General features: G+C 49.8%; 1 protein-coding gene across 6 annotated transcripts in view; it reads right to left on the reverse strand.

The window, feature by feature from the left end:
• Positions 1 to 19,691, reverse strand: part of LOC119972690 (collagen alpha-1(XV) chain-like) — a 521,348-nt gene that overhangs the window by 97,720 nt on the left and 403,937 nt on the right. For all 6 annotated transcript variants that reach the window (XM_038809807.1, XM_038809806.1, XM_038809803.1 and 3 more), the window contains 2 exons: positions 8,605 to 8,679; positions 8,450 to 8,485 (listed from right to left, as the gene is read on the reverse strand). In XM_038809807.1, coding sequence (XP_038665735.1) covers positions 8,450 to 8,485; positions 8,605 to 8,679 — 111 coding nt within the window. The remainder of the gene's footprint in view (positions 1 to 8,449; positions 8,486 to 8,604; positions 8,680 to 19,691) is intronic.

The following is a 19,691-nucleotide window of genomic DNA, read 5'->3' on the forward strand; positions in this document are numbered from 1 at the left end:
GGGTTCCCCCTTGTCCCGGGGACACCCGCCATGGCCGTCCACTTTGTGTCCGCCACGCGGGTAGTCCCCTGCACTCCGGGGGGCCCCTTCACCCACAGACCGTACTGGGTGGGTGCTTGCAGCAGTTCCCTGTTTCGAGCCCTTGTCTGTGGCACTTTGTGGCCCTATTCCCTTACTGGCCTCTTTTGTCCCTTCGTCCCTGCGTTTCCCCTCCCTGGTCTCTCGCCCCCCGGGTGCCCCCCCCCCCCGCTCTATCCCTTTCGGGGATACCCCTGTGTACCCCTCCATTGCCCCTCTCTCCCCCATTCCTGTCCCCATTTGCTCTCCCACCTTTGATGGGTGATCCTCCCCCTCCCCTGCCTGGCGCCTTCCCCCCTGTTGGGGGTGCGCTGCGGCCCTGCTCTGTTGCGCGCCCCCTTCGCTAGCTTTCCTGCTAGCACGGTGGCTCCCCTCCCGGAGGTTGCTGTCCCGCTTCCCCTCTCCCCTCTCCAGTACTCCCGTTCCCTCGTGCCGGGGCCTGGCCTCCCACCTGAAGCGGGCCCTAGGGCATTGGGTTGTTTTCCGTTCTGGGTGTTTCTGCCAGGGGGGAGGGGGCTGGCTTTGCCTCGCCCCTCCCCACCCCCCCGTCGGCATGACGTGTCTCCTTGCCATGGGCCCCTCGTCCCTACTTCCCATGGCGTTTTTCCAGCCCGTGCTCCTCGACGAATTTATTCGCCTCGGCAGGGGCTGTAAAGAAATATTCCTTGTGTTGGTATGTGACCCAGAGTTTTGCTGGGTACAGCATACCAAAACGTACTTTGTTCTTATAGAGAGCTGCTTTCGCTCTGTTGAACTCCGCCCGTCTCTTAGCTATGTCCGCTCCAAAATCCTCGTAGATTCGGATGGCGTGCCCGTCCCAATTGCAGGCTCTATTCTCCTTGGCCCAGCGCAGGATTGTCTCCCTATCCCGGTACCGGTGCAGTCTGGCTATAACTGCTCTCGGTTTTTCCCCTTCCTTGGGCTTCGGGCGCAGTGACCGATGAGCTCTGTCCATTTCCGGTGGGGTGGGAAAAGTTTCCCGCCCCACTAAGGAGCCCAGCATCGCAGCCACGAATGTTGTGGGACTTCTACCCTCTATCCCCTCTGGCAGGCCCACTATCTTGATATTTTGCCTTCTCGAGCTGATCTCCTGGTCGTCTACCCTGCCCTTCAGGCTCCCCTGTGTTGCACTCAGTTTCACCATTCCCCTCTCCAGGGATATGACCCGGTCGCTCGCGTCAGTCGCTGCCTTCTCCAGCTCTTTAATGGTTGCCCCCTGGGCTTCCAGTATCTTCCCTTGGGTTTCCAGTATCTTCCCTTGGGCATCCACTTTCTTCTCCAATCTGGTCAGAACCTGCTGCACCCCTGACATGGCCCTGGTCGCTGCTGCCTGTGCTGCGGCCTCTGCGTCTGCTTTTAACTCTGCCTTGAATGCCTGCAGCTGCTCCCTCACCACCTCGGCAAAGGCTTCCTTCCAATTCACGCCCCCCTCTAACCCCAGGGGAGGGGTTGCCCGCCCGTCCAGCTCTTCTGGATGCGGCGAAGCATCCTTCCCGCCGCTTCGCGTGTTGACTCGTTCGCCCGAGCTGGCTTTCCCTTTGCCCAGTCTACTTCCGGTGCCCCCTTTCTCTTGGCTCCTTTCTGGCACTTTTTTCTCCCCCTTCCCCTTCATCTTTTCTTCTCTCCTTGTTCTTCTTTTTCCCCCTTTTCCGCACCCTATTTTTATTTTATTTATTATTATATATCTATATATGTATATATATATATTTTTTTTTTTTAATTTATTTCCCCTACCCCTTTTCTCTTTACCAGTTTTCTTTTGGGAAGAACAGAAATACAAGTCTCTTTTTTCTTTTTTTCCCCACTCAACCAGGAGAGAGAGTCCCTTTGTCTTTGCCACGTGGTGGTCACAGCAGTTGGGGGGGGGGGGGGGGGGTGGGGCGAGTGGGCCGGTGGTCGCTGCTGGTTGGGGGGGGGGTGGTCGCTGCTGGTTGGGGGGGGGGGGTCCCCGCTGCTGGTTGGGGGGGGGGTCCCCGCTGCTGGCTGGGGGGGGGGTTGTGTCCCCGCTGCTGGCTGGGGGGGGGGGGGGGGTTGTGTCCCCGCTGCTGGCTGGGGGGGGGGGGGGGGGTTGTGTCCCCGCTGCTGGCTGGGGGGGGGGGGGGGTTGTGTCCCCGCTGCTGGCTGGGGGGGGGGGGGGGGTTGTGTCCCCGCTGCTGGCTGGGGGGGGGGGGGGGGGGAAAGAGAAGAGGGGCCGCCGCCGCCGCACCGCTCCTGGCCCGCGTGGGGGGGGGGGGGGGGGGAGAAGAGGGGCCGCCGCCGCCGCACCGCTCCTGGCCCGCGTGGAGGGGGGGGGGGGGAGAGAGAAGAGGGGCCGCCGCCGCCGCACCGCTCCTGGCCCGCGTGGGGGGGGGGGGGGGAAGAGAAGAGGGGCCGCCGCCGCCGCACCGCTCCTGGCCCGCGTGGGGGGGGGGGGGGGGGAGAGAAGAGGGGCCGCCGCCGCCGCCGCACCGCTCCTGGGTCGCGTGGGGGTGGGGGAGAGAAGAGGGGCCGCCGCCGCACCGCTCCTGGCCCGCGTGGGGGGGGGGGGGGAGAGAAGAGGGGCCGCCGCCGCACCGCTCCTGGCCCGCGTGGGGGGGGGGGGGGAGAGAAGAGGGGCCGCCGCCGCACCGCTCCTGGCCCGCGTGGGGGGGGGGGGGGGGGGAGGGAGAGGGGATGGACCTGCTGCTGTTGGGCCCCCCTGTCGCCGCTCCGGCTCCTCCGCTCCGGCTCCTCCGCTCCCGCTCCGGCTCCTCGGCTCCGGCTCCTCGGCTCCTCGGCTCCTCGGCTCCTCGGCTCCTCGGCTCCCCGGCTCCTCGGCTCCTCGGCTCCCCGGCTCCTCGGCTCCCCGGCTCCTCGGCTCCCCGGCTCCTCGGCTCCCCGGCTCTTCGGCTCCCCGGCTCCTCGGCTCCCCGGCTCCTCGGCTCCGTCCCAATGGTGGTATCCATGTCGATGATCTGGCATGTCTTGCAGAGATTGCCCTGGCAGGGTTGTGTGGTGTCGTGGTCGCTGTCCTGAAGGCTGGGTAATTTGCTGCAAACAATGGTTTAAGACCATAAGACCATAAGACATAGGAGTGGAAGTAAGGCCATTCGGCCCATCGAGTCCACTCCGCCATTCAATCATGGCTGATGGGCATTTCAACTCCACCTACCAGCATTCTCCCCGTAGCCCTTAATTCCTCGTGACATCAAGAATTTATCTATCTCTGCCTTGAAGCCATTTAGCGTCCCGGCCTCCACTGCACTCCGCGGCAATGAATTCCACAGGCCCACCACTCTCTGGCTGAAGAAATGTCTCCGCATTTCTGTTCTGAATTTACCCCCTCTAATTCTAAGGCTGTGCCCACGGGTCCTCATCTCCTCGTCTAACGGAAACAGTTTCTTTGCGTCCACCCTTTCTAAGCCATGTATTATCTTGTAAGTTTCTATTAGATCTCCCCTTAACCTTCTAAACTCCAATGAATACAATCCCAGGATCCTCAGCCGTTCATCATATGTTAGACCCGCCATTCCAGGGATCATCCGTGTGAATCTCCGCTGGACACGCTCCAGTGCCAGTATGTCCTTCCTGAGATGTGGGGCCCAAAACTGGACACAGTACTCCAAATGGGGCCTAACCAGAGCCTTATAAAGGCTCAGTAGCATATCGCTGCTTTTATATTCCAACCCTCTTGAGATAAATGACAACATTGCATTCGCTTTCTTAATCACAGATTCAACCTGCATGTTTACCTTTAGGGAATCCTCGACTAGCACTCCCAGATCCCTTTGTACTTTGGCATTATGAATTTTCTCACCGTTTAGAAAGTAGTCTATGCTTGGATTCTTTTTTCCAAAGTGCAAGACCTCACATTTTCTCACGTTGAATTGCATCAGCCATTTCCTGCACCACTCTCCCAAACTGTCTAGATCCTTCTGCAGCCTCCCCACTTCCTCAGCACTACCTGCCTGACCACCTAACTTTGTATCATCGGCAAACTTCGCTAGAATGCCCCCAGTCCCTTCATCCAGATCATTAATATATATGGTGAACAGCTGCGGCCCCAACACTGAACCCTGTGGGACACCGCTGGTCACCGGCTGCCATTCCGAAAAAGAACCTTTTATCCCAACTCTCTGCCTTCTGTCAGACAGCCAATCCTCAACCCATGCCAGTAGCTCACCTCGAATACCATGGGCCCTCACCTTACTCAGCAGCCTCCTGTGTGGCACCTTATCAAAGGCCTTTTGGAAATCCAGATAGACCACATCCACTGGGTTTCCCTGGTCTAACCTACTTGTCACCTCCTCAAAGAATTCTAACAGGTTCGTCAGGCACGACCTCCCCTTACTTTGTTTGAGGTTTGTTTGAGGTTGCGCGGTTGTTTGAAGGCAAGTAGTGGGGGCGTGGGGATGACCTTGGCAAGATGTTCATCTTCATTGATGATGTGTTGAAGGCTGATTTGATTACCCACAAATGCTCGCATTCCAAGAATTGTCTGGCATCTCTGACTTTGTCTATATAAAAGTTTCTGGAACATACCTCTCCATTCACCTGAGGAAGGAGCAGTTCTCTGAAAGCTCGTGTTTGAAACAAACCTGTTGGACTTTAACCTGGTGTTGTAAGACTTCTTACGGTGCTCAATTTAATCCAACAGGAACCCTTCAATCAATCAACTTTTAACCATTCCTTTGGATGACAATTAACTTGCACTTACTACGACCAGAGGAGGTTTTACCATGGACATTTCTTTATGGCAGCTTGCCAGGCAACTTCAGCATTCAGGTAAGAGTCAACCACATTGGCATGGGGACAGGAGTTAAATTATAGGCCAGGCGGGGTAAGCAGCTGTCCCACGGCTTCATGGTCACTCTTACAGATACACAATTACTTATTTCCAGATTTTTAAAATGGACACAAATTCTCTAACTCACATTTCCAGTAACGTAACCAATGCACCAGAATACCTTCATTTCTGCTATTTCACATGACCTGCCAATGGGATTTCCCATTGTAGCCACCCCATGCCACCTGGAAACCCACAGGGGTGGGTGCGCTGCCGGTGCAATCCCACTGCAAGTGTCCACTTTTAGGCAGGGTGGTGTGGATTGTAGGTGGACAGGTTCGATTTTTACGGTAATCTATTTTCTCTTACGTCTGAGTTTTAGGATATGAAGATGCTGCCATTCAGAATCTTTAATGCATTTTGTTTAGTAATGGAGCAAATGCCAGAACTGTGATAATTCTCATATCTGCTCCTGGAATTTACCAGCACTGCCCATATAGGTGAACATGTGGCGGTACTGTTGGGAGGATTGACTTGTGAGAGTTCTTACATGGCTTGTCACTGGAACGTGGCAGAACTAATCTAACTGAGGCTGTGAAGCATTTCCTGAATTGCTAAATCTACCCTGTCATTCTTTTGAAATGGGAATCAGTCCTGGTGTCTTGTTGAAAAACAGGAAGTGTTCAAGGAGCTCTATAGATGCTGCCTCAAGCAAAGTTCCTGTAAGTAACAACATTCGGATAGAGAGGTGATGGCTCAAGCCGGAACGAATCTTCACATGAATAATTTCATTCTCGTGTTCCTGGTGGAAGTTGTTCCTTTTAATTAATCAGTTGTTATTAATCCTTCTGTGCTCTAACCATTCAATAGGTCCATAATCGTAACAAGGTAAACCAGCTGAAACATTGGAAACCAGTACCATACAACAGGAGACAGATTTTGATTCTAACTGTAAGATTTTGAGGTAATGGAAAGGAAACAAAAGTCATAGAAACAGATCCAATGGCCACACTGCGCCGGAACAGCAGCTCGCTGCAGCGCAGTGTGGCTGATAAAAGCTGGGAGACACCACTCTCGAGATCTACCCGGCTCGGAACGCCTCGCTGTCGCGATGTAATCCCTCCCATTGTGGGAAGGATCACCCTTTGGTAAGTCTGCATATTACAGCGAGACAGTCTACTGTGCAGGTACATGAGGTGTTGGATTCCACCCCTTTCATCTCAGAGACATCAGGCGAGTGCCGATCAGCACTGGTCTCTAGACAGAATGATGCCCATGGGATCGGAGCCCCCCCCCAACCCAGCTGCATGCCCTTTGGGCAGGGTGGTGCCCTGGCACTGCTGGTGCCACAGGTCACCCTGGCACCATGGCACTGTCTGGGTGCCAGGTTGGCACTGCTGGTGTTAAGCTAGCATTTTCTGTGCGTGTACGATCAGGATGGAGTGCCCTGCCTCGGGCTGGGGTGGGGGAGGGGATTGGGGATCACTTTGAGGGCCTCGAAGATCGGGAAGCCATTTTTAAATGGCGTTGCGAACACTCACTGCACTGGGGAGTTCCAGCAAACAGAGCACCCCAGTGTATAAAACGGGGCTATCTGCTTCGGCAACACATTCCCCGTTCAGGCTCCTTATACAACGCCAGTCGTTGAATAGCCATGTGTTTCTCGCAGTGCGAACGCCAGGAAACAGGTGGCTAAACGGGCTCGCTATGGAATTTTGTTCCATCTCACCTGTACAAAGTACATAGGAGTGTATTGGGCCGATCATGCCCGTGCTGGTTGTGAATTCCAATTAAGGGGCAATTTTAGCATGTTCAATCCACCTACTTCGCACAACTTTGGGTTGTGGGGGCAAAACCCACGCAAACACGGGGAGAATGTGTAAACTCCACACGGACAGTGACTCAGAGCCGGGATCGAACCTGGGACCTCGGCGCCTTGTGACTGCAGCGCTACCACTGCGCCACCGTGCTGCCCTGGTTGTGAATTCCTAACCCCCCCCACTTAAACTCGCCCCACCCTCTACACACACACACACACACACACACACAAGACAGATGAATAAAGCGGGGAGAAGAAGGATGTAAAAATAATAATGATAATAATAATTTAAAAATATAAAGTACCCAATTCATTTTTTTTCCAATTAAGGGGCAATTTAGCATGGCCAATTCACCTACTCTACTTATCTTTGGGCTGTGGGGATGAGACCCATGCAGAATGTGCAAACTCCACACGAACAGTGACCCGGGACCGGGATCGAACATGGGTCCTCAGTGCCATGAGGCAGCAGTGCTAAGTGCCGCCTCATGATAATAATAATGAAAAATAATAATCTTTGTTTCAGATGGTTGTTTCCAACACATTTCTTCAATTTAGGCTTTAAGTTTGAGGTTTTCACTGAAGATTCATTCAGGTCTCTGTACAACTATGCAACTATTCTGGAGAAAACATGAGGGAGAGAGAGAGAGAGAGAGCAGCTTCTTTCCTCTGAGTGTCCAAGACTGCAGCTGCTTTCCCTGGCTCTCTTAAAATCAGGTAGGACGCAATCACCACCTGATATCGGGCAGAGTACGGCCTTTTGGCCAATTCATTGGCCACCAGCCAACCAATCTAACCGAGTCCCACTGATCTCTCGGGTGCTGAAAAGTCTGGGTTTTGCTGTCTGAAGTGTGCATAGTGTTCTGTTTTGTACCTTTTGAATTCCTATCTTCCCCTGCTCAACTTAAAGATATGGATCACAGAGGGTGGTGAGTGCCTGGAATGCATTGCCAGGGGAGGTTGTGGAAGCAGATACATTAACGGCGTTCAAAAGGCAGCTTGACAAATACATAGATAGGATGGGGATCGAGGGATACGGCACAAGGAAGTGCTGAGGGATTTGGCCAAGGGTGGTATCATGACTGGCACAGGCTTTGAGGGCCAAAGGACCTGTTCCTGTACTGTATTGTTCTTTGTTCTTTGATAACAACAAAAATAAACAAAGGGGAAATAAGGGAATCAACAGGAAAGGTCCTTGCATTCCTATTTGCTCTATCAAAACCCCTTGTAATTTTGAACGCCTCTATTAATTCTTCACTTAATCTATGCTTGAGGGAGCACAATCCCAGTTTGTCTAACCTCCATACATAATTGAAGTCCATCATCCCCAGTACCATTCAGTATGTTACTTCTGCACACTTGCCAAATCTCATGATTCATTTGAAGTGCCAATAAGGAGAGGGAATTGCAGTGAAATACTGGTCAAGTATCCTTTATCTGTAAATCCGAAAACTGAACACATCCATGATCTGCTCTTTGTTTCAACCTCATTGACCTATGGCACAGGAAGTCTAGTTGTTTGTCTGCACTGTTTAATTTGTGGCTTTTGTGGTGAACATGTCAAAAAGAAACTTTTTACACGTAACTTGTATTAATTATACAGCAAGTCATCTTACTTTTCCAGCCATTTTGTTTACTTTAGACTATAGCCTAGGCTATTGCAATGTAAGTTTATATGCATGATCAAAAAACCAAAATGATCTGAAATCCGAAATGCAAACGGCCCCGAGGGTTTCGGATAAAGGGTACTCGACCGACAGTTTGATGCATGCAGCAAAACAAGGCCTAGAGCACAAAACATATCCTACCAGAGGTCCAGGGGGGCCCAGCGGGCCTGGTTGACCCTGTAAGAAAAATAAGCTTATTCAATAGATTCTTCAATAGCTAGAAGTTCAAAAGAACAAAATGTTTTGGATTACTACTGTACAAGTAAAGATGTCATCCTCCTTTTCTCCATATCTACCTTTTGACCTTTTGATCTTATGGCCATGAGAGATCCATCTGCAGCAACAACAGCTCCAGGCTTGCCCTTTTCACCCTGTAGATGCAGAAAAAGAAAACATTGTTTATTTTCCTTCATTTTTGAAATAAATTTAATGTACCCAATTGTTTTTATTGCCAATTAAGGGGCAATTTAGCGTGCCCAATCGCCCTATCCTGCACAAATTTGGGTTGTGTGGAGGGTAAGACCCACAACCACAATGGACAGTGACCCGGGGCCTGGATCAAACCACTGACGCTAACTACTGTGCCGACCAAAAGAAAACATTGTACCCAGTTTATTAACTGAATGTAACGGTGCTGCCTGTGCCTAATACGTGGAGCCCAGTTCCACACCCACACGGTGAGCAAGGACAGGAGATAAAGCAAAGGAGCTAGACACAATAATAACTTACAGAACCAGGGAGAAGGAAATAAAAGTGTACCTTACAGCACAATAGCTCTGAGTGTGAAATGAAGAAATAGCCTTGATGCCTTGTGCAATGTCAAACACTCACACATCTTGTGTACTCATGTAAGAAAGCCTGAGGAGCCATTGTTTCCTCTTACTGAGCAGACCCCTTTGTCTGGGGCAAAAACTGAATTATCATGGTGAATCTAAAGCCACTGCAAGTGAACATCTCAGAAAATCATTGGTAGTATTCTGCTGAAAACTCCTCGTCCAAACATTTCAAAACAATCCAAGCGTACTGTATGTACTCAAATCCTGCGTGTATATTCAGATTCAAGGTGATTCAGATTCAGGTTCAATAGTATCAATTCAAATATACATATGTAGTTGGATCTATTGTTCAGATTGAATTTACAAACGTACATCAATTGGAACCACTGTACATATTTGCATCCATGCATATGATCTAAGTCTGTAGGTAGAACCAAGATTGCTGATCCATATTCAGATTAGTAAGAAGTCTTACAACACCAGGTTAAAGTCCAACAGGTTTGATTCAAACACGAGTTTTCGGAGTGCAGCTCCTTCCTCAGGTGAATACCTCGCCATTCACCTGAGGAAGGAGCTGCGCTCCGAAAGCTCGTGTTTGAATCAAACCTGTTGGACTTTAACCTGGTGTTGTAAGACTTCTTACTGTGCTCACCCCAGTCCAACGCCGGCATCTCCACATCATATTCAGATTCACATTCCATACTCAGAGCCACCATATATATAGATTCACTGTATATGTCTCGATGCACATAATAGAGTTATATTCACACTGTACAGTCACAGAATGGTTATAGTACAGAAGGAAGCTATTGGGCTTATTGTGTCCATGCAGGATCCTTGCAAGAGCAATTCACCAAGTGCCACTTTTTCCATAAAGAGGTGCAAATGTTTCCCCTTCTGTTAATTATCCAATTCTTTTTTGAAAGCCACAATTGAAGCCATCTCCAAGCACATTCTCTGGTATTGCATTCCAGATCCCAAACACTCAGTGCATAAAATAGATTTTTCTTTTGTTGCTGTTGGTTCTTTTGCAAATAACCTCAAATCAGTGTCCCCTGGTTCGCCATCCTTCCACCATTAGGAACAGTTTCTCCAGGCACGATTCAGCTGCCGCATTGTACCCAGAGGGGAGCCGGATGCGACGGATGAATTGTGGGAGAGACCAAATCGGACATTGTGCCGAGTGCTGAGCCGATCGCGAGTCACCTGTCTCATGGCGCTCAGCGTGCTCTCTCTCCACAAGTGGAGACAAGTCATGATGGCCACACAGGGGTCTTGGAGGCCATTAGAGTCCCGTAGGTGGTTGGGGACAGGGCAGGGCCGTACCCTGACACTCCCTCGGGCAGTGCCAACAGCCAGGATGCCCGGTTGGAAATTCCAGTGTGCCAGGGGCACTGTCCGCGTACCAGGCTGTCAGTATCAGGATGCCCGGGTGCCAGATTGGCACTGCCAAGGGTTAGAGCGTGAGGGTCCATGTCTATGAAAGGGGTGGTGAGGGGCGTACAAAGGGTGTCTGGGTGAAGGAGTGGTATGAAGTGGCCTCGTAAAGGTTGGGGGATGAAGGGAGGTGTCCTGAAAGGGGGTGGGAGGAGGCCTGAAAAGGGAGGGGGGTGTCATCAAACCCACAGCGAATCCTTTGATTTGCAATGCTTCTACATACTTTCTTTTTAAAATTTTAAATCTTTTTTTTGAAAATATTACAATTTTAACCATCACACACCCACCCAGTAACAAACCCCAGCCAACATGGCTTACGCAAACAGCACCTCCTTCCCCAGTCCCCCTATCCACTGGACTTTCTTATCTTACTCAAACCCTCCCACCCACTCTGCCTGCTGACAGCTTAATTTCCGTTGAAGCTGTCAATGAACAACTGCCACCTCCAGGCAAACCCTTACAGCGATCCCCTCAACGCGAAATAGATTTTCTCGAGCTTGAGAAACCCCGCCATGTCGGTAATCTATACCCCGGCTTCGGGGGTTTCAAGTCCCTCCATCCTAGTAGGATCCGTCTTCAGGCCACCAGGGAGGCAAAGGCCAGAACATCGGCCTCTCCCACCCTCTGGGCTCCCAGAGCTTCTGAAACGCCAAAGATTGCCACCTCTGGATTCGTTACTACCCTCACCATTAAAACTTCTGACATAGAATCATAGAATCTACAGTGCAGAAGGAGGTCATTCAGCCCATTGAGTCTGCACCGTCCCTCGGAAAGAGCACCCTAATTAAGCCCACACATCCACCCTCTCCCAGTAACACAGTAACCCAGTCTAACCTTTTTTGGACACTAAGGGCAACTCAGCATGGCCAATCCACCTAGCCTGCACAGGTTTGGACTGTGGGAGGAAACTGGAGCACCCGGAGGAAACCCACGCACACACAGGGAGAACGTGCAGACTCCGCACAGACAGTGATCCAAGCCAGAAATCAAACCTGGGACCCTAGAGCTGTGAAGCAACTGTGCTAACCACTGTGCTACCATGCTGACATGACTGTCAGCAAACCTCTGGCAGAAACCCCTCAGCCTCAGACATGCCCAAAACATATGGACAGGTGGATGAGGGTAAAGCGGTTGATGTGGTGTATATGGATTTCAGTAAGGCGTTTGATAAGGTTCCCCACGGTAGGCTATTACAGAAAATAACGAAGTATGGGATTGAAGGTGATTTAGCGGTTTGAATCAGTAATTGGCTAGCTGAAAGAAGACAGAGGGTGGTGGTTGATGGCAAATGTTCATCCTGGAGTTCAGTTACTAGTGGTGTACCGCAAGGATCTGTTTTGGGGCCACTGCTGTTTGTCATTTTTATAAATGACCTGGAAGAGGGTGCAGAAGGATGGGTTAGTAAATTTGCAGATGACACGAAGGTCGGTGGAGTTGTGGATAGTGCTGAAGGATGTTATAGGATACAGAGGGACATAGATAAGTTGCAGAGCTGGGCTGAGAGGTGGCAGATGGAGTTTAATGCGGAAAAGTGTGGGGTGGTTCACTTTGGAAGGAGTAACAGGAATGCAGAGTACTGGGCTAATGGCAAGATTCTTGGTAGTGTAGATGAACAGAGAGATCTCGGCATCCAGGTACATAAATCCCTGAAAGTTGCCACCCAGGTTAATAGGGCTGTTAAGAAGGCATATGGTGTGCTAGCCTTTATCAGTAGGGGGATTGAGTTTCGGAGCCACGAGGTCATGCTGAAGCTGTACATTACTCTGGTGCAGCCGCTCCTGGAGTACTGCGTGCAGTTCTGGTCACCACATTATAGGAAGGATGTGGAAGTTTTGGAAAGGGTTCAGAGGAGATTTACTAGGATGTTGCCTGGTATGGAGGGAAGGTCTTACGAGGAAAGGCTCAGGGACTTGAGGTTGTTTTCGTTAGAGAGGAGAAGGCTGAGAGGTGACTTAATAGAGACATATAAGATAGTCAGAGGGTTAGATAGGGTGGACAGTGAGAGTCTTTTTCCTCGGATGGTGATGACCAACACGAGGGGACATAGCTTTAAATTGAGGGGTGGTAGATATAGGACAGATGTCAGAGGCAGTTTCTTTACTCAGAGAGTAGTAGGGGTGTGGAACGCTCTGCCTGCAACAGAAGTAGACTCGCCAACTTTAAGGGCATTTAAGTGGTCACTGGATAGACATATGGATGAAAATGGAATAGTGTAGGTCAGATAGGCTTCAGATGGTTTCGCAGGTTGGCGCAACATCGAGGGCCGAAGGGCCCGTACTGCGCTGTAATGTTCTATGGTTCTCAGGTCTCCCCGCACAGCGCCCACATCTATTCTCCACACACCCCCTCAAAGAAGTGCTCACCCGGGCCATTGTCATGTGCGCTCTGTGGACCAGCTTGAATTGTATCAGCCTGAGTGTGGTACACGATGAGAATGCATTGGCTCATCTCAGGGCCTCCTCCCATAATCGAGCCTCCAACTCCCCATCCAGCTCTTATAGAACATAGAACAGTACAGCACAGTACAGGCATTTCAGCCCACGATGTTGTGCCGGCTATTTATCCTAAGCTAAGATCAAGCTAACCTACACCCCTTCAATTTGCTTCTTCTTCCCACTTTTGCTTCACCTCCCCTATCGGGGCACCCTCCCACTCCATCAGTTCCTTGTGGATCTCTGAAATCTTCCCTTCACCTACTCCTACTCTCGACACCACCTTATCCTGTAGCCCCTGGGACGGCAGATGCGGGAAGATCGATACTCATCTCCGTACAAAGTCCCTCACCAGCAGATACTGGAACCCATTCCCACCTGGCAGTTCAAACTCATCCGCTTACTCCTCCAAGCCCGGGAAGCCCTCATCAATAATCCATCTCCAAATCTCCCAATCCCCACCCCCCATCCAGCTCCCCCCGGAGCGAAGGTGCTGCCGCCACTGTCCCCACACCACTTCTACAGGGCTTGTGGAGTACCTGGCCAGCGAGAACAGCAGTTAACTGTGCCCCTAAACTTGTGCCCCTACATGAGACTGCGTCCACCCATTCCCAAATTGACCCCTCCCCCGCTTCTACTCACTTTCAAAGAGAAATGGCTTTTAGTAGGTTGTAATTGATGGGGTAATAGCTTCCAGACAGCCAGGTGTCTGGATTGTTTATTTTTAGTTGCCTTCCTGCTTGAATGCATTTAACATAACCTGCCTTGAAGTCAACCACAATGTTTAAGAACATCTATGTGGTCAACGTATTGCTGCTACAATTAACCACTGTATTGCATTGTATTGTATTGTATTATGTTGATGCCCTTCTGGGCTCCGCCTATGGCTCCACCCCCTCGGGGGAGGTATATAGATCTGCAGCATCTACGAGATCAGTTCTTTCATTTCCTCTTTTTTGCCGCTCTTTTGATGAGGAAAGGAGCTTTCAATCATAGCTAGAGTACTTGAGAAGGGGTCTAAAGCCTTGTTTTGGCTTTCTATGAAGCCTAGTACACTTGTAACAGCTGCTGTTTTCAACACTTTTCATAGAATTTACAGTGCAGAAGGAGGCCATTCGGCCCAATGAGTCTTGGGGGGTGTCTCTGATATGGGGTTCTCTGATATGGGGATCTCTGATATGAGGATTTCTGATATGAGGGTCTCTGATATGGGGTTCTCTGATATGGGGATCTCTGATATGAGGATTTCTGATATGAGGGTCTCTGATATGGGGATCTCTGATATGAGGATATCTGATATGGGGTCTCTGATATGGGGGTCTCTGATATGGGGATCTCTGATATGGGGATCTCTGATATGGGGATCTCTGATATGGGGATCTCTGATATGGGGGAATCTCTGATATGAGGGTCTCTGATATGGGGTTCTCTGATATGGGGGAATCTCTGATATGGGGGTCTCTGATATGGGGATCTCTGATATGGGAGTTTCTGATATGGGGGTTTCTGATATGGGGGTTTCTGATATGGGGGTCTCTGATATGGGGGTTTCTAATATGGGGATCTCTGATATGGGGGTCTCTGATAATGGGGGTCTCTGATAAGGCGGTCTCTGATATGGGGGAAATCTCTGATATGGGGATCTCTGATCTGGGGGAATCTCTGATATGGGGGAATCTCTAATATGGGGGAATATCTGATATGGGGGAATCTCTGATATGGAGGAAACTCTGATATGGGGATCTCTGATATGGGGAATCTTTGATATGGGGATCTCTGATATGGGGATCTCTGATATGGGGATCTCTGATATGGGGATCTCTGATATGGGGGAATCTCTGATATGGGGGAATCTCTAATATGGGGGAATCTCTAATATGGGGGAATCTCTGATATGGGGGAATCTCTGATATGGGGATCTCTGATATGGGGGAATCTCTGATATGGGGAATCTCTGATATGGGGGAATCTCTGATATGGGGATCTCTGATATGGGGGAATCTCTGATATGGGGGAATCTCTGATATGGAGGAAACTCTGATATGGGGATCTCTGATATGGGGGAATCTCTGATATGGGGATCTCTGATATGGGGGAATCTCTGATATGGGGGAATCTCTAATATGGGGGAATCTCTGATATGGGGGAATCTCTGATATGGAGGAAACTCTGATATGGGGATCTCTGATATGGGGAATCTTTGATATGGGGATCTCTGATATGGGGATCTCTGATATGGGGATCTCTGATATGGGGATCTCTGATATGGGGGAATCTCTGATATGGGGGAATCTCTAATATGGGGGAATCTCTAATATGGGGGAATCTCTGATATGGGGGAATCTCTGATATGGGGATCTCTGATATGGGGGAATCTCTGATATGGGGGAATCTCTGATATGGGGGAATCTCTGATATGGGGATCTCTGATATGGGGGAATCTCTGATATGGGGGAATCTCTGATATGGAGGAAACTCTGATATGGGGATCTCTGATATGGGGGAATCTCTGATATGGGGATCTCTGATATGGGGGAATCTCTGATATGGGGGAATCTCTAATATGGGGGAATCTCTGATATGGGGGAATCTTTGATATGTGAATCTCTGATATGGGGATTTCTGACATGAGGGTCTCATATGGAGAGTCTGTGATATGGGAGTCTCTAATGGGGGTCTGATGTGGGGTCTCTCATGGGGGAGGGTCTTTGATATTAGTGTCTCTGTTTGGGATCTGATGGGAATAGGGAGGGCAGGATTTATATCGTGGGATCCCTCCAATGACTCATTTTCATCCTCCCACCATTGTGGTGTGTAGGTCGCTGATGCTGCCGGCTGCATCAGAATGGGTCGCCGATCCCGTTTTTAGCTCGATGCTCAATTCTCCGCTGCACCAGGAACCCGGCCGCCAGTGGAGGAGAATCCTCCTGATGGCCTATATTTAAATCTACGCTGTTCATTCAAAAACAAGAACAAAGAACAAAGAAAATTACAGCACAGGAACAGGCCCTTCAGCCCTCCCAGCCTGCACCGATCCAGATCCTTTATCTAAACCTGTCTCCTATTTTCCAAGGATCTACTTCTCTCTGTTCCCCGCCCATTCATATACCTGTCCAGATGCATCTTAAATGATGCTATCGTGCCCGCCTCTACCACCTCCGCTGGCAAAGCGTTCCAGGCACCCACCACCCACTGCGTAAAAAACTTTCCACGCACATCTCCCTTAAACTTTCCCTCTCTCACTTTGAAATCGTGACCCCTTGTAACTGACACCCCCACTCTTGGGAAAAGTTTGTTGCTATCCACCCTGTCCTAGACACCCTGTTCAGATCCATGTTATACATTCAGATCCATGTTATATATTCAAATTCATGGTACAGATATGGGTGTGTAAATTCAGGTCCAACATAGCGGGCCAATACTGGGGGGAGGAAGGGGTGGGGTTGCTAGTTCTGTTGGGTAGAGATGGCAGGGTAGGGCCATGGAAACATGATGAGCTTTGATTCAGAAAGAAGAAAAGCAAATCCTGACATAGAAGGCAGAAAAAACACGAACATCCACAAAGGGCTGTTCAGTAACTAATGGTACATACATCCATGCAATGAGTCGGCAGAATGGGGTAGATGAGCTGAGGGTACAGATAGATACTTGGAAGTATGATAGTTCTAACTGAAACAGAGCTGAAAGAATGGCAGGAATGGCAACTCAAGATTCCAGGTTACAGAATTTACAGATGTGATTGGGGGTTGTGGGTCAAAAACCGATGATAGGTCATTAAACAAGGCTATATTGAACTGAGGAACAAAAAGAAGCAATCGCACTACTGGCAGTATTCGACGGACTCTCAAATAGTCAGAGTGATAGAAGAGCAAATATATAGGTAAATTGCTGAAAAGTGTGGAAACAACAATGGGCAGCATGGTAGCATAGTGGTTAGCACAATTGCTTCACAGCTCCAGGGTCCCAGGTTTGATTCTCGGTTTGGGTCACTGTCTGTGTGGAGTCTGCACGTCCTACCCGTGTGTGCGTGGGTTTCCTCCGGGTGCTCCGGTTTCCTCCCACAGTCCAAAGATGTGCGGGTTAGGTGGACTGGCCACGCTAAATTGCCCGTAGTGTAAGGTTAATGGGGGGATTGTTGGGTTACGGGTATACGGGTTACGTGGGTTTAAGTAGGGTGATCATTGCTCGGCACAACATCGAGGGCCGAAGGGCCTGTTCTGTGCTGTACTGTTCTAAGTCTAAGTCTGAGATTCCAACTACATTAACATTAAATGGGATAAAGACAATGTGAAAGGCATAGAGGGACCAGAAATCTTCAAAGGCACTCAGGAGAAACATTTTAGCCAATATGTACCAAGCCAAACAAGAGAAGGGGCAGTGCAACATTTAGTTTTAGTGCATGAAGCTGGTCAGGTAAAAGTGCCAAAGGTATAAGTGCGAGAGCATTTTGGTGGAAGTGATCATAATTCAGTGAGATTTTGTCTGGTTATGAGAAAGGACAAACATGGACAAAGACCAAAGTTACAAAGCTGACACGCGGGCCGGGATTCTTCCCCCCCCACCCCGCCGGAGACCAGAACTGGAGAATCCCCGGGGGCTGGCGCGAATCCCACCCTGCCTCCCCAACTCTGGCTGCCCTATTCTCTGGCGCTGGTTTTCGGGTGGCAGTGGGATTCCCGCCATGCCGGTCGGGGGCCATTGACAGCGCCTTCACTGGCGATTCTCCGGGCCGAGTGGCCGTCCAGTTTTGGCCAGTCCCGCCGGCGTGAATTACTCACCTCATGCATGGCGGGACCTGGCAGTCTGAGGGGGAGGCCCTGGGGGTGGATGCGGGGGGATCCAACCCCGGTGGGGGTCCCCAAGGTGGCCTGGCCCGCGATCGGGGCCTACCAATCCTGTGGGCGGGCCGTTTACCTTGGGCCTTCTTTCCTCCGCGCCGGGCCCCTGTAGGGCTCCGCCATATTGCCCGGGGGCCGGCGCAAAGAAGAGAACCCCCGCGTATGCGCGGAAATACGCCGGGCAGTCCGGGCATGCGCGAAATCACGCCGGCCGTTCCTGTCTAATCCTGTTAGAATTGTATAAATTTCTATGAGATTCCCCACTCACTCTTTTAAAATCCAATGAATATAATCCTGACCGATTTAGTCTCTCCTCATATGACAGTCTCGCCATCTCAAGAATCAGCCTGGAGGGAGGACCTTCACTGCACTCCCTCCATAGCAAGAACATCCTTCCTTAGATAAGGACACTTGCCTTCATTAGCTGAGGCATTGAGTTTAAGAGCAGTGAGGTTATGCTGGAACTATATGAAACTTTTGCTGGGCCACAGCTAGAGTATTGTGTGCAGTTCTGGAATCTACATTATAGGAAGGATGCGATAGCACTGGAAAGGGTGTAGAGGGGATTTACCAGGATTTTGCCTGGACTGGAGAGTCCTAGCTGTGCAAAGAGATTGGATAGACTGGGGGTTGTTTTCCTTGGAGCAGAGGAGACTGAGGGAGAACATGATTAAGATTATAAAATTATGAGGAGCATCGATAGAGTAGACAGGAAGAAATATATCCACTTAGTGGAGGGATCAATGACCAGGGGATAGACATTTAAGGTAAGAGGCAGGAAGTTTAGCAGGAATGTGAGGACGTGGGAGTCTGGAACTCACCGCCTGAAAAGGTGGTGGAGGCTGAGACTCTCATAACATTTAAAAAGTATTTAGATGTGCACTTGCGATTCCAAGCCATACAAGGCCAAAGGCTGGAATATGGGATTCGAATACTTAGGTGGTTGTTTTTGACCACCGTAGATGTGATGGGCTGTAGGGTTTTCTCTGCACTGTAAAGCTCCATGATCTCAATGTCCAATGGAATATAGGAAATACAGAGATGAATTTTTAAAAAATCATTAGAAAGGCAAGTAAAATCAAGGGAAATCCAAAGATGCTGTCATAGAATCATATAATTTACAGTGCAGAAGTAGGCCATTCAGCCCATCGAGTCTGCACCGACCCTTGGAAAGAGCATCCTACCTAAGCCCACACCTCCACCCTATCCCCGTAACCCAGTAACCCCACCTAAATTTTTTGGACACTAAGGGCAATTGAGCACTAAGGGTAATGCTTTATAGATACATAAAAGATAACTAAGGGAAGAGAGGGCAGAGTACAGACTAAAAATGTAACATTTGTGGAGTCAGATGCCATGGACATGGTTCTGAATTAACATTTTGCAACTGTCTTCTTAAAAAAGGACAATGCAGAGTGTTAAGAAGGGTGTGTGAAATATTGGATGGTATAAATATAATAAAGAATTAATTTTAGTATTTTTCGAAATGGATAAATCCCTATCACCCCTGGACGAAATGTGTCACCAGCTGCGAACAGAAGCAATTGATGGAAATATCTGAGGCTCTGACCATCATTTTCCAATTTTCACCATCTATCAGAATGGTACTATCGGGAAGGACGATTAATATTGCACCGATGTTTAGCTCACTGGGCTAAATCGCTGGCTTTTAAAGCAGACCAAGCAGGCCAGCAGCACAGTTCGATTCCCGTACCAGCCGCCCTGGATAGGTGCCGGAATGTGGCGACTAGGGGCTTTTCACAGTAACTTCATTGAAGCCTACTCGTGACAATAAGTGATTTTCATTTCATTTCAAATAGGGAGGAAGGGATAGCCTAAATAATTACAGGCCAGTCAGCCTAGGAAGAGGGGTGGACAAATTATTGGAAAAAGGAATGAG

This window comes from Scyliorhinus canicula, chromosome 10 (genome assembly GCF_902713615.1).
Source record: "Scyliorhinus canicula chromosome 10, sScyCan1.1, whole genome shotgun sequence".
Lineage (NCBI taxonomy): Eukaryota > Metazoa > Chordata > Chondrichthyes > Carcharhiniformes > Scyliorhinidae > Scyliorhinus > Scyliorhinus canicula.